Source organism: Lepisosteus platostomus, chromosome 3 (assembly GCF_059453375.1).
Source record: "Lepisosteus platostomus isolate fLepPlt1 chromosome 3, fLepPlt1.hap1, whole genome shotgun sequence".
In the NCBI taxonomy this organism is placed as follows: Eukaryota; Metazoa; Chordata; class Actinopteri; order Semionotiformes; family Lepisosteidae; genus Lepisosteus; species Lepisosteus platostomus.
This window is the reverse complement of record NC_142613.1, coordinates 76,593,424-76,607,638: the sequence shown is the minus strand read 5'-3', so window position 1 is coordinate 76,607,638 and position 14,215 is coordinate 76,593,424. Positions and strand designations below refer to the sequence as shown.

General features: G+C 36.5%; 1 protein-coding gene across 2 annotated transcripts; it reads left to right on the top strand.

The window, feature by feature from the left end:
• Positions 1 to 8,306: 8,306 nt before the first annotated feature.
• LOC148675557 (trace amine-associated receptor 4-like) lies at positions 8,307 to 9,470 on the top strand. 2 transcript variants are annotated; one of them, XM_088627218.1, is made up of 2 exons: positions 8,307 to 8,370; positions 8,488 to 9,470. In XM_088627218.1, exons 1-2 carry the CDS (start codon positions 8,307 to 8,309, stop codon positions 9,468 to 9,470), a joined length of 1,047 nt encoding a protein of 348 aa, XP_088483344.1. The 2 variants fall into 2 exon arrangements, with proteins under 2 accessions (XP_088483344.1, XP_088483345.1); XM_088627219.1 differs by lacking the exon at positions 8,307 to 8,370 and having other exon boundaries at positions 8,460 to 9,470.
• Positions 9,471 to 14,215: the final 4,745 nt, after the last annotated feature.

Sequence of the window (14,215 nt, the reverse complement as noted above, 5' to 3'; positions counted from 1 at the left end):
ATTTTGAAATTTGCTACCAGATTACCAGGGATGAATATTAATTTTAATTGTGTTTCAGGCTCAGGAATTCCTCAGGCAGCACCACACACTACATACAGATGCAGCCATTCAAAATGTGCGGGCGATACCGCATTATTTTCCGGTGCGCTGTACGCAGTCTACTGCGAGTTACCGGTAAATACCGCTAGTTACCATAAATTCTCCTATAATACCGCAAGAAAAATAATAGTATCCGGAATTTCAGCAAGGTGGAGCTAATAAAGCTCAACCTCTCATGTTGGAGCTGTCGCCATCAAAGTCTTTAATGAAGATATTACTAATAGTATTAATAATGAATGACCTTGGACAAGCTGTAAACTCAAAGTATTGCCCTGGTCCACATTCTTTTTTTCATTGACCGTCTTTGTAAAAGTAACACCACAGCATTTCGCAATCACGCATTTGTTTCCAATCATGCAAAGTACAGTAATTTATGAGAATCGATTCACCATGCCTTTCACATGCTCATAAAAGAGATTGATTTAGGAACATAAGTCTATATCTCAGGAAGACTAATGGGGGTCTGGCTTTTTTTCTGGAAAACCATAACTCTGGTCTTGTCCAGATTGACTGTCAGCGCCCAGGTCTGACAGAGCTGCTCCAGCAGTGCCAGGTTCTGCCGCAGCCTCTGTTCTGTGGGCGACAGCAGGACCAGGTCGTCTGCAAAGAGCAGGAACTCGATTTCTGTAATTAACGCAGATCAGTAAATCAAGGGACAAAACAGTTATTGCGCCCGGCTCCTCAATGGGCTTTGACGTGCTAATGCGTTGGTTTAACAGTCCGGGTGTGGCAATGTTTTTTATTATTGTTATAGAGAAACATGATCAGATTTTCCCCGGTTCAGAAAAAAAGATCTAAAGTACTGTACTGTATACTAGTTTGTCACTCTTCTCATCCCCTCTTTGCTAAATGGCTTTTGAATAGAGTCACATGAAGACAGAGGTGAAACAGCCCTACACAGCCCTGTCGCAGTACACAAATATAATTATATCTTATTGATTTCTTTAGATATGCGATTCTTTTAATACAGTCTTTGCTGTGCTCCAGAGGATCCTTGTGATATTTCGAGCTCTGGTTGAATGATAAGTGTCGCAGTTTAAATAATTTTGTAGTTAGAAATTATGGAACGCTCTGTTAAAAGCAAGGGAGTTTTTATGTCCGTTGCAGTTTTTTTGCAACATGAATATAATTATATCGTTATTAATTTCTTTAGATACGCGATTCCATATTATATTCCCTTTTAATCAAATTCTAAAAGTATGCTTGTTGACTCCAGTATCATGTTAGTTAAAGACTTCGATGCTTAAAATGTTTAGGGAGAAATGGAATACTGGTGTGTATGTTTTCTTTAAAGTACCGAGACCAGCCATATACTGTATGTTTAAGTTCCAAAATTAATATCGTTTATGGCCTTCACACGCGTTGCAGTATGCTCCTATTCTTTTTATGCTCAGGTACTTCAATACTACAACGGGCACAGTAAAGACGTTTACTTTAAATCTTTCTATGACAGACCAACGGACCACGAGTGCCCCTGTCGGTCAACCAATCACGTACCGCGGAACTGCACGTCATCGTGCGTCACAATGCGCGAAGCCGTAGCCAATTAGCTCTGGTACGTGTGTGTACCGCGCACTTTGAATGGCTGCATCTGTAGCATCACCTGGGTAGATATAATGTTAGTAGGCCAGAGGTCTGGTGGTTTTCCAGCTAAAATGGACCTGTGCGATTTGCCACTTTGAGGTTCTTTAAAACGAACTAAGAAATAACTCTTTTACTGTTAGGTGCAAGAAGCCTGGCAGTGTTGTCAGAGAGAGATTTCCCACTCGTGCAGTTTGTGCTATCTCTTCTGTCATATGCTACCATACCTGTATCTTCCAGTTCCTTGGTGCCTGCATGCTTCTTGTAATGCAAGTGAGATGTGTTCTAATAGATGGATACTGAAGAGCTTGGAGTGTGTCAACTCACAGATGGCTCCTTTTTCCAAATGTGCATGTTACGTCCCAGTGTGTGTTCTGTTTGTGTTTTTTCTGTTATGTCCACACTGCTGACCCTTGATTGTTCTCCCTTCCCCATTGGCCAACCATCACACCACTGTTTCAATATGATGTCATCATCAATCAGCCCTCAGCCAATCAGAACTCATTTTATTCACTATATAACATGGAAGCTTTCAGGAAGAAAAGGCCTTTAGTTTGACTTCGGTCCCGTTTGGTTTTGGTTATCGCTTCGCTTCTGGTTATTGCTTCGGCTTCGTTTGTTGGTTTGTTTTGCTTTGTGTGTGTGTATTTTCGTATAGCTTCGGCTTTGTTGTTTTGTTGGTTTTCTGTTAGTTTCTTTGTACTTTCGTTTGTTTGTGTGTTCATCCTTGTTTTGTCATTACCTTGCCCCAGTGTTACATGTTCAACTTTTGTGTTCTTTTGTACCCTGCTCCTGTTGGTTACTCTTGTTTTCCCTTATTTGTATTCCTGGTTCACTTGTGTTTTTGTGTGAACTTTTGTATATGAGGTTAGTTTAAGTTGTTGGGTACACTTTACACACTTAGTTGACTTTGTATTAGTACACTAGTTTAGTACGGGTGAGTGCCATTTGTCTTGTATGGTTTTGGGTAGCCAGTGCAGGTTAGCTAGGGTGTTGAAGACGCCGAAGACCGTGTGTTTCGGGTTTTCTTTTGTAGTCAGATTAGCTTTCCCTCACTGTCCTAGCCAGCTCCATTTTGTTTGTTATTTTCTTTTCTTTGGCACCACTCTAGTTCCTTACTCTTGTTATCACGCTTCCTAGTCCCTCACCAAAACCCCCCCTGCTTCCAAAAGAATTATCCTAAATGTTACACCCCTTTTCCCCTAGACACTTGGGGTCGTAACAGTGCAAGTTTGACTTAATAGCCTAAATTAGTTAGTTGGAAGACCAAAAACTTTCCAACTTTGTCTTGTATGACCAGAAAACCTTTTGCAACATGTTTGCAGTATCATTTAGAGGCTTTGCTGCAAACCCCATGTAAGATTTTTTTTCAGTTCCATACAGCCACCCTTTCTGGAATGACCAAGATATTGATGATCCTTGGACATTTTTTCTCATCTTAGCCACTGAACTCTGTAATACTGAATAAGGCTTCATAGTCGGGACATAGTTTCTTTTCTTTTCAGCATGGAATGAACCTTTACCTGTTTGTTTGCGGCATATGCCTGTTAACTCAGCTCCCTATTCGAACCACTTTCCTCCCTGCTGTTCATACTGTTCCTCCCTCAGTTTGGAGGAACAGTATGATCTAAGCAGTGTATGGATGACGTCCGCTTCTTAATAATCAAGTTCACTATGCTGAATAAGATAGCAAGGCTCTATATTGGTGTTCATGGTTGAATATTTGCTAAAAACATAACTATCCCATGAGAGACTTTAAAGAGATATATGTATTTATTCTGAAATCATGTCAACCCCTTTTTTTGAATACAGACAGGCCACCCCACTAACTGTGTGGGCCCTTATTCTTTGCACCATCAAGCATGGTGGTGACTGCATTATGTTACGGGATGACTTCTCACCAACAAGAACTACAAGGATTAACAGGAAAATGGATGGAGAAACAAGCAGATCTTGGAGGAAAACCTGTTTCAGTGTGTTAACAACCTAAAACCTAAAAACTCACCCTTCAGCAAGACAATGAGCCAAAGTACTGTACAAGGCCAAGGCTATACCAGATTGGTTTAAGAATAAGAAAGTGGCCCAGTCAAACTAACTATAATCAGACTGAAAATCTGAATTTAGACTTGAATATTTCTGTCCATCAGTGATCCCCAATCAACAAGACAGTACAAAGACAAATAAATAAAAAGTGAATCATCCCAGTTTGAAGCTAGTTTGTTTGTCTCTTCCTCTTTCTGTTTTGCACACACCTGAGGAAAAGGAGCACAATTTTTTATACAGAGGACAGTGCAAAGCACAGTGGTCAGATATCAGAATCATAAAAAACGAAAGCTGCATCCTCAACCATGGTCGATAACTTGGCTGATGTCCCTTCAAAGACATCTTTGGAAGAGGGTGAATACTTTTGCAAGTATTAAATATCTTCAAGAGCATGAAGAACATCTAATTTATTTCTTATCAACTTTAAGGCCTGATTTATATTTAGGCCCTTGTTAGATATTCAGGTGGGTAGCTGCATCAGCATGCATAGGCTGCAAAGAATATGCTGAAAAGAGAAGAAAGAAGAAGGCTGAAGACGGCTCCACGACCAAAACGTTGTTCTTCTCTTTTCAGCATGGAATAAACCTATTACTTGTTAGATATTACAGGTTGCACTTTTGTCCATACATACACGATTAACTTAATTTTTTTTTTCATCCTGCACACATTTTATACATTTTAGAAGTATCCAGTATAGGTTACGTTCAGGTTTAATATTCCATGTTCATTATTCTAAATGGGGTTATTCTCTGTTCTCCCTGGGAGCTCCTATTTGATTACAACTCTAATCTGCGTACGTTCTAGCAGCAAGATCCGATTGGCTGATCTTATAGTAGCTAAACCAAAATGTGTTTTTCGTTGTGTTGTGAGCCTCCACATTTCCTGTCAACCTTCAGTCCTGGTCTATCATTTAAGTGGAACTCTCTGCTCCTCAGGTCTGAGGTGCTGTTGGGGACAGGGGCTGCTTTGAGTGCTGATGCTCATGTAGTCAAGGCCTTGCAGCATGGGGCTTCTGCTGCAGCTCTCTAACTTTATTTTATCCATCTATATGGGGAGATGGGAGGGTGAAGGAAGATAAGGTAGAAGAATGTATTATTTTTAGTTTTTTTTAAGTTGAAAAAAGACTGTTCCTGGCATTTTACTGTTAGTATCAACAGAATATTTGCAATATTAGTGCCCCTGTAAGAAAAATATTTTGTCTGTTTTTGAAGTTTCCCACATACAGTTTAAGTGTTGTAACTATTAAAGCCAGTTATTTTTTAGTTTGTCTGTTTATGCATTGAGGTTTTAAGAAACCTTATCTTTAACGTATGCACAATCATCAATTTACACTGCGAAAATTACTGTTCAACAGGTATTTATGCAAAATACAGTATATGTATCTGCATCTTCTTCTTCTTCTTTTTCACAGCCTTGGTCCCAGACTGTCCTGGGGTCAGCTGCTTTGGTTGCTCTTCTCCACTTGTCTCTGTCGAGCACATCTTCCTCACTCACTTCACATACTTCCATATCTTTTCTCACACAATCTCTCCATCTCTTTCTAGGCCTGCCTCTTCCCCTGTTACCTTCCACCTCAAATTCCATTACCCTCTTTGTTACTTCCTCAACGTCCCTCCTCATGATATGTCCATACCACCGTAACCTCGCCTCTCGCATCTTCTCAACCACATCCACCACCCTACATCGTCTACGGATTTCTTCATTTCTGATCTTATCCTTCATTGAAATCTGCAGAATCCATCTCAACATCCTCATTTCAGTTCTTCTCATCAAGTTCTCTTCCCTCTTTCCAACTGCCAAGCATTCAGCTCCATATAGTACTGTAGTACAGGTCTAATCACAGTCTTGTACATTTTGCACTTTAACTTTCTAGGAATTTTCCCGTCACAGATTATTCCAGTTATTTCTCTCCACTTGTTCCATCCAGCTTTCACTCTTTGTTTTACTGCCTCCAGTGTTTCTCCTCCCTTTACCAGTTTTGATCCAAGGTATTTAAAGTATATGTATCTGCATATGCACATAAAAAGCAATATACTGTACAACAAATGTAAAATAGCTTACAATTACTGTATACATCTTGTGTAAGTATTAGATTCAAACCCATAAATAAAAACTAATAATTCTGTATACTGTATGTAATTAAAAAGTTAGTAAAAGTTAGTTACTTCTCTGAGGCTACATACTACACTACAGTAATGAAAATTACTGATGTTATAACTTAAATCTAATTGTTCTGAAATAAAGCGATATGAATAAAAAAAACATTAAATGAAAATGTACACAAAATTACTGAGAAACATGTTGTACGTTTATGTTGTGTGTTGTTTAGTTTGTATAGTCAATTTCAATACATATTTGTTTAACCAAGTGTAAATCTAAATTATTACTCTTTTCGCCATAATTGTGCCAGAGATCAGACTTCACATCCCTCTAACTATACCAACTGATCAAGGATATTCTTGGCAAAATCCTTCAAGGTTATTTATTTTACTTATTGATTAATGCGCTCAGTCAATTTTCTGATATTTGCAATTTTTGTCTGGACCTCCAGTCCCACAGTGTTGATACAGTATTGATTTAGGTCTGTATTACTAAAAGTCCATTTAGAATTTGTCAAGAGATACAAGTACGCATTTTATGACTGAAATAGCAATGGAATGATTGGGATTGACCCCACCCAGCAGATTAGGTTTGAAACATCAAATCCACAGATTAACCAGAGCACCATGGCACTGAGAGAAAAGTGATGAAGAATTAAGGCAAAGCTGGGTGTAGCTGAGATGATGATCACCAATGGATGCCCTTACCAACAGGCTTGCAGTCCAGGTCATTAATGTATAAAGAAATTAGGAATGCGTTTGATTAACAATGTATTTTGTATTTTGCTTTGACATACTGTACTTGATAAAAAAATTAAGATGGATAGTCTGGTGTACCATTAACATATGTGATACAGATTAAAACACTTGTGACACTGACTTCTGAAGCTCTGCATTTCCCCATGCTTTGTTGACTACAGTATACCTACCATAAAAGCAGACACTAGTTTACCTACTATTTAACAAACATTATTTATATATAACCATACATATATTTATATATAAATATATAATATTTTATTTTTATATATATATACAGTATATTACCACTCCAGTGTGCTCTGAGACAGCTTAAAACAAAATGGATGACTTATGGTTGATCAGAGAACTCACAATGGGTTGCAATGGTTGGAGCTCTGGACTTTTATAGTTTTGAAAGAGCATTGTTAATAAGATTATGACGTACAGTGATGCACTTGATAACTGAGGCTTTTGATAAGTTTTTTTAATTGTTTAGAATAATAATAAAAGCTTGTTCACTAGTTTAATTATTATTATTATTTGTATTGTAATTCTGTAATTTATTATCAAATTCCGAAAAATAAAAACAAATGTCTTAGGGAACGTAAGCAAAAATAATCAATAAAGCTTTTAAAGGGATGCATGGCATATGTACAGTATGTTTACAGTTAATATGAGTTTTATATTAGTCTATATATAAAGTTTACTAGGTTACATGTTTCTAAATGACTTAATTTTATAATCATGAATATTATTCAGTGTTACATTACCCCATGTAAGTATATAGTTTGGTTTACTTAAACATACATAAGGAAAGCCAATAATTCTTTATGTTAGTTGAAGACTGATTATGTTTCCAGTTTCCCTTTATCATAAATCAAATTAGGCCATAAACTACTGTTTTAAAAGTAACATCATTCTGGCAGTGACTAGTTTACTTTTTTACTTGTGTAGGAGTGTCTAGAGATTAACCAGCACCATCTAATGGACACCTTTGTAAAAACAGGTGAAAGCTGCACAGCTCTTGAATTGACCAATATAGTGCTACAGCATATGAGATTTCCAGCATCCTCTCATAAAAGCACAGACTTCTGAAAGGTCACAATAAAGAAGAAGAGACAATATGTCTTTTCGTCATTTATGTGGTGCACACAGCCAGAATATGTCAACACAATTTAAACCTCATCTGTAATCAACTAATAAGACATCTATATCTTGAACTACGATGGTAATAAATAGACCTTTAGCATTGTTCTTTAACCAGATTGTCTCGGTTAATATTAAACATATGATGACCTTATAATTTTGTGCCTAAACTAATGCAATCAAAATCTGTCAACAGAATACCTTACAGTTTCTGAAACAAAGGAACATTTATAATTATGGATGAAAAAGTGACCTGTGGGAAATCACGAGGTCACACCATTCAAGTCATTCACACTTCAAATTGATGTGGGTGTAACCTGTTACTCAAGGTTTTGAGATAAATATTTGAGTCAAAAACATTAATAAACGCAAGGCACGCATTCATGTATATCAACCATACTGATTCTGGTTTTCAATACATTAAAATTATATAATCTATAAAAATAAAAAAAGACACAGATTTCTTAGGATAGTGTTGCAAAAAGGTAGGTAGGATTATGAATATATGTTTGGTAACATTGAGCTTATATATAGTATTGTAACAGTGAACAGAAATATTTTAATTTAGTCTGAAATATATTGTACAGCTTAAAAGGTATGTTACTTCTTTATATTCCAAATATATCACATGCACCTAAAACATTAGGAAATGACATTTTAAGTGAAATGTAAGCGATGTCTTATCTTCTGTTTTAGCAACACCATTTGCTGGACAACTTCATCATGAATTCTACAACGGAGTTTGAAGAAATGCAGTATTGTTTTCAGTATCTAGAAGGATCTTGTCCCAAAGCACACAGGACAGCAGTTATTAAAGTTGCTATGTACATATTTATGGTTGGAACAATGTTAGCTACCGTGAGTGGAAATTTAATGGTCATTATTTCAATTGCTCACTTCAAACAGCTTCATTCTCCAACTAATTTTCTTACTCTATCGTTAGGATGTGCTGACTGTCTTTTAGGCGCTTTTGTAATGCCATACAGCATGGTAAGATCTGTGGAAACCTGCTGGTACTTTGGGGACTTGTTTTGTAAAATACATTCAAGTCTTGACATGACAATTTCTGTAGCATCTATTTTGCATTTGACTTTCATTGCTGTTGATAGATATGTCGCCATATGTGATCCTTTACGGTATAGAAGCAAGATCACCACATTCGTTGTAGCCATTTTTATTGGCATCAGTTGGATTTATTCACTGGGGCTTGGCTTTGGAGTGGTGTTTTCTAAAATAAATTTAACAGGCATTGAGGAATTTGTGATTTTAAACTCTTGTGTGGGTACATGTTTCTTAATTTTTAACAAACACTGGGGAGTGCTGGCGGCATTACTAGCATTTTTAATACCAGGAACAGTAATGATTTCTCTTTATGTGAAAATTTTTATGGTTGCTAGTAGGCATGTGAGAGTGCTAAATGATACATCAGGGAAAATAGGTGCTCGTAATGATCATAAACGAAAGATAGTAGAAAACAGGGAAAGGAAGGCTGCAAAAACATTGGGTATTGTAATGGGTGTTTTCCTCATTTGCTGGTTGCCATTTTTTATGGCTACGATTATTGATCCTTTCATTGGTTTTTCAACTCCTGTCATTCTTTTTGATGCTCTCGTATGGTTTGGCTACTTTAATTCTACATGCAATCCTGTAATTTATGGATTTTTTTACCCCTGGTTTCAAAAAGCATTCAAAATAATTATAACAGGGAAGGTATTTTGCTATAACTCTTCATCAACACATCTCTTTACAGACAAGCATTAATATATAATACCAGGGTGGCCGATAGCACACTAGTGCAGTTTTTGCAAGCTTTTTTAAAATCATTTCAAAATGTTTGTTTTAGTTATTTCTGAAGAGTTGGTATTGCTTATGTTAGCTTCGCAAAACTCTTAACCATACTATAAAAAATCTTATAAAGTTAAATTATGTGGATTTATATTTTCATGTAAAAATGTTTTGCCAATTAAGAAAAACAGTACATTATTTTGTGGTTTTGCTACATTGTGTCTTCACATTTTGAAGAAAAATTAACCTAAATTATTTATCAAGTTCCCTATACTGTATATTCTGGCTCAGGTAGCGATATTTGCTATACTTGGCTCTATTAACCTTTTTTTAACAGTTCAACTGGGTTACTCAGGTGTGTTCACCAAAGTGTGCCATTATCATGTATGGGAAACATTAAATAATATTTTCAATCAATTAATCAATCAAAGTTTATTTATCAAATGCACAACAATACAGCATGCAGCAGTAGTTGCTGGCAATGTAATGTATTTTCTATGAGCTCACCGGGGTGGGCATAAAAATCACAAAATTAAAGTTACAAAATAAGGATACATAATGAAAGATAATAATGCAATAGAAATTGAATAAGATAAACTCAGGCAAAACTCAATCAGCTTTTACTTAGTTAATCGCCAACTGAAGGAGTCTAAATTGTGTCTAAATTCTATGTCAATGAGAGACAGTTAAATTCTCAAATAATAAGTTAAAAATGCTTTTTTATTTTAACAATATGTCCGATTATCATAGTAAATCAATAATTTGACCAATATACTGTATTAATCAAATACTTGGATTCTAAAATTGGTAAGGAACACATTTTTGTGAGACTAATTTACAGTATGTGTCTAAAACTCAAAAAGTGTGTTGAATACTGTGTAGTCTAAACACATACAGCTTATGAATTCATAAATACGTACAGTACCAAATAGTGGCTAGACGAAGTCCCCAGTTCCTTTGCTTTAAACAGGATTTTTTTTTCACATAGTCTTCAGGGAGAAGTCAGTCATAACTGTAAAGCTGGGAATTCCAATTTTTAAAATGTAATTGTTTCCTACTGTATATAACAATATATAGTAAGATAAAAAAAACAACAACTCTTTCTTTCATCTTGTGTTTTGTAATAATCTTGATAAGTTGTAGTTTTAAAAGTATACATTGGAAAATTCTGACAATCAAGAAGATACTTAATAACAGCCCACAGTCTGTCAGTTGAAATAATGTTCTTCACATCAGTTCATGAAGTGACTTGATTATTTTCTCGTGGCTCTGTACTTGAAATGAGTGTATTTAAAATGTTGAGACTCACCTGTGGATTTCAAAGATGTTTAAGTGTAACAAATAAGATTTTTACTGTCTCAATTTGTAACCTACACTGGTATCTGTACTTTGACATGAGGGTTACTTTTACACCTTTGGTGGGTTAATGTAAATGCAAGAAATGTAAAGTACAGGTCTAGCCTGGTCATTCCACCAGCAGTACTCAGTGTCACGGAATTTAATTTATTGTTTTTAGTATTAAAGCAATATTTTTTTACCGCTCCAAATTGGAAATGACCATTTCTAATCAACATGTGTTACATGTGCTGTCAGTTCCCTTCCTTCTTATTCACTTATTCAGCACCAACATGAGCATCTACAGTAGGTGAGGGTGTACAGTATGCAGTGCTCATCACTAACACTTAAAACCCACAGGTCCTGGGTAAGCCATACTGTACATTATGCTGTTGATGGTGTCACGCCCTCTGCAGCCAGAGGGCGCTCCTTCTCTGACCTGTCCCTAGTTTCCGGTCTGCTGTCCTTCCTGTCCCTCTCTTTCCCTTGGGCTATATATTTCCGGGTCTTCCACTCTGTCCTGGCTCAGCATTGACGTTCGGATGTCCTGAGACCCGCCTAGCACCAGGGCGCCCCACGTCCGCTCCCTGAGGGCATAGGTTTCTATACGGCATTCCTGAACTCTTTGCACTAATGAGCCCGGGCCTTTTTCCCGTCTCGCCGCTACGCATATGGGTCTTTTTCCGCTCTCCTGCTCCCCACGGTTAGTCCCTTTGGACGTCCGTGACAATTAAAGCTTGCAGAGGTCAGTCAGTGCTGCAATTACAGTTGTGAGAAAAACGTTTGTGAACCCTTTGGAATCATCTGTGTTCTTGCATTATTTGCTCCCAAAATGTGATCTGATCGTCATCTAAGTCATAGCAATAGATAAACACAATCTGATTAAACAAATAACACAACCAACAATTGTACTTTTTCTTGTCTATATTGAACACATTCCTCCCCACTGATCGCTGATGTGTGGTGAGCCTTCTGGCCCACTATGGCTGCTGTCGCATCATCCAGGTGGATGCTGCACACTGGTGGTGGTGGAGGGGAGTCCCCATTACCTGTAAAGCGCTTTGAGTGGAATGTCCAGAAAAGCGCTATATAAGTGTAAGCAATTATTATTATTATTATTATTATTATTATTATTATTATTATTATTATTATTATTATTATTATTATAAACATTCACTGTCTATGCTGGAAAAAGTATGTGTAACTCTAGAATAATGGCCTCTATTACAGTTGGTCCGTGACAGATGGGTATACCAAGGATAACCTGACTGATTTGCTCAGCCAGTCAGTGATATGCTTTTACCTGAGCAGTCCTTGTCATGACTGGCAAATCATTCCCTAGAGTTAGATTTGTTGTCCGCACAGATGCAATTACTGGTTAAATCACTTGAGAGGCTCCATAATATTTGTTATTTTAAGTGCAAGTGACCAGCTGTGTAATGTGGACAATGAAAAATCAAACTTTTCTAGCAGGAAGAAGTGTTTGCTTGTTTTTCATACATCTAAAGAAAAAGCACTTTCCCATGTCTGTATTTAATTAAAATAATAAAAAAATATTTTTTCTTTCTGTCAATGCCCATCAAATCTAATATTTAGGCTGTAAAAATAAACTTGTAGTTAGTGGACAGTTTCCTGCATAAAATCGCGTCCAGAAATCTATTGGCAAGTTTATTTTTTTCTATGTATTATTAAGTCCTGTGACATCTGTTTAATAATTTAGAATTTTGTTTGAGTCTTCTAATTAAACTTTTAAAGAAGCCAGTGACTGCTAAGAATGTTCAACTCTCTTATCATTCTATGAATGACATAAAGTAAGAAACGTCACCTTTGTTTACTTGTTGGTAATCAAGGTTGGTATAGCCTCCACATCGGCAAATACCAATGTCAGTACTGAAAACACCTTGTATGACCTAGACTAAATAGTCCTTAGTCCTCCCCACAAAAAAGACAAACATATACCATTACACCCTGCCAATGTTTGTGTTAGACTTTTGGCCAATGACCTACCACAGTATATAACAAACATCAAAGTTAAGTTGTCAATGTCTTTGCACAGCAGCAACATACATGTATCTCAGTGATACCATCTACAGTAAATAGCAAATGTAATTATACTTGTAGTGGCTCACTACAAATAATCACTTTGTATTATAATATATATTATTGTAATATTATACAGTACTGTATGAAATAATATACAGTACAATTCAGCAAATTGATGAATGAACTGAATGAGTAAACTTCGATGTCTCAATAAGGCAGTGTGTTGAATGCACATGACTGCCCTGTTGTAGGTCTTCTTGTATTTTCTGGTTTTACATTATGATAATACTCTACATGCCAATTGATTATGCAGTATACAGTATTAAGATCATCATACTGTCACTGAACAGTTATTTGTGTGGAACCTATAGAAGACAATAAAAGCAAAAGCAAACAGTGCAGAACACTAGGGCAAAATTTTGAGAGCCACAAAAGAGAACACAGACAAGAAGAGCACTTTTTACAAAAGAGAAGAAAAGAAGTATAGGCATCCAACAAGTTCTGAATTGTATAGTATATCACCTCCCAGCACCATCATCCCTACATTGAGGCAAAGGATTTGGGGGAATCAATCCCTTCACACTTCTTTCAAAAACTATTTCCTTGTATATAATATTTCTGCAAAATTATGAATACATGGTTATGTAGCTTCTGGGAAAAACTGGCCCTAGAGTGAGAGTGAGTTTGTGTTTGTGTCTCTGTGTGCCCTGTGATGGACTAGTGTCCTGTCCACAGTGTATCCTGCCTTGCACACATTGCATTACAAGATGAAGCAGTTAGAAAATGGATGAATGGACTTGTATTATGTTTTAAGAAAAGTAATAGTACCTTGGCTCAGCTTTTCACAGAATTATAACTTCTTACTACAGCCTCTCACTGACAAAACTGATAGCGTCCAAATAAAACACAAATGCAGTAACAGAAAGGTAAGGCCATTCAAACAAAATGAATGTCGTAAACAGGACAATTCTGTTCTGTAAACTGATTTAACCTTTTCTAAATTTAAATTGCATCACTTAAGATCTCAGTCTATTACCTGGCAAAATTCTTTACTTTAAGGACAAGGCTCAACACATTTGAAGTCTGTCAGGCCTGTAAATGCACCAACCCATGGTTTAGTGGACTATGTCATTTAAACTAGAGAAATAGCCTGACCTTCTTAGCATAAGAATTGATCTCTTAGCATGGCCATTCATTAAATTACTAGAGCATTTTTCACAAGGTTTTATCCTATTTACTGTATACCTCATTTTCAAGGAAGAGCAGAGGTTTAGCATACAGTATGTGGCTTGCTTTATCTTCACATCTTACCTTTGTATGTGTTTGAATTATCACTTGGCTAT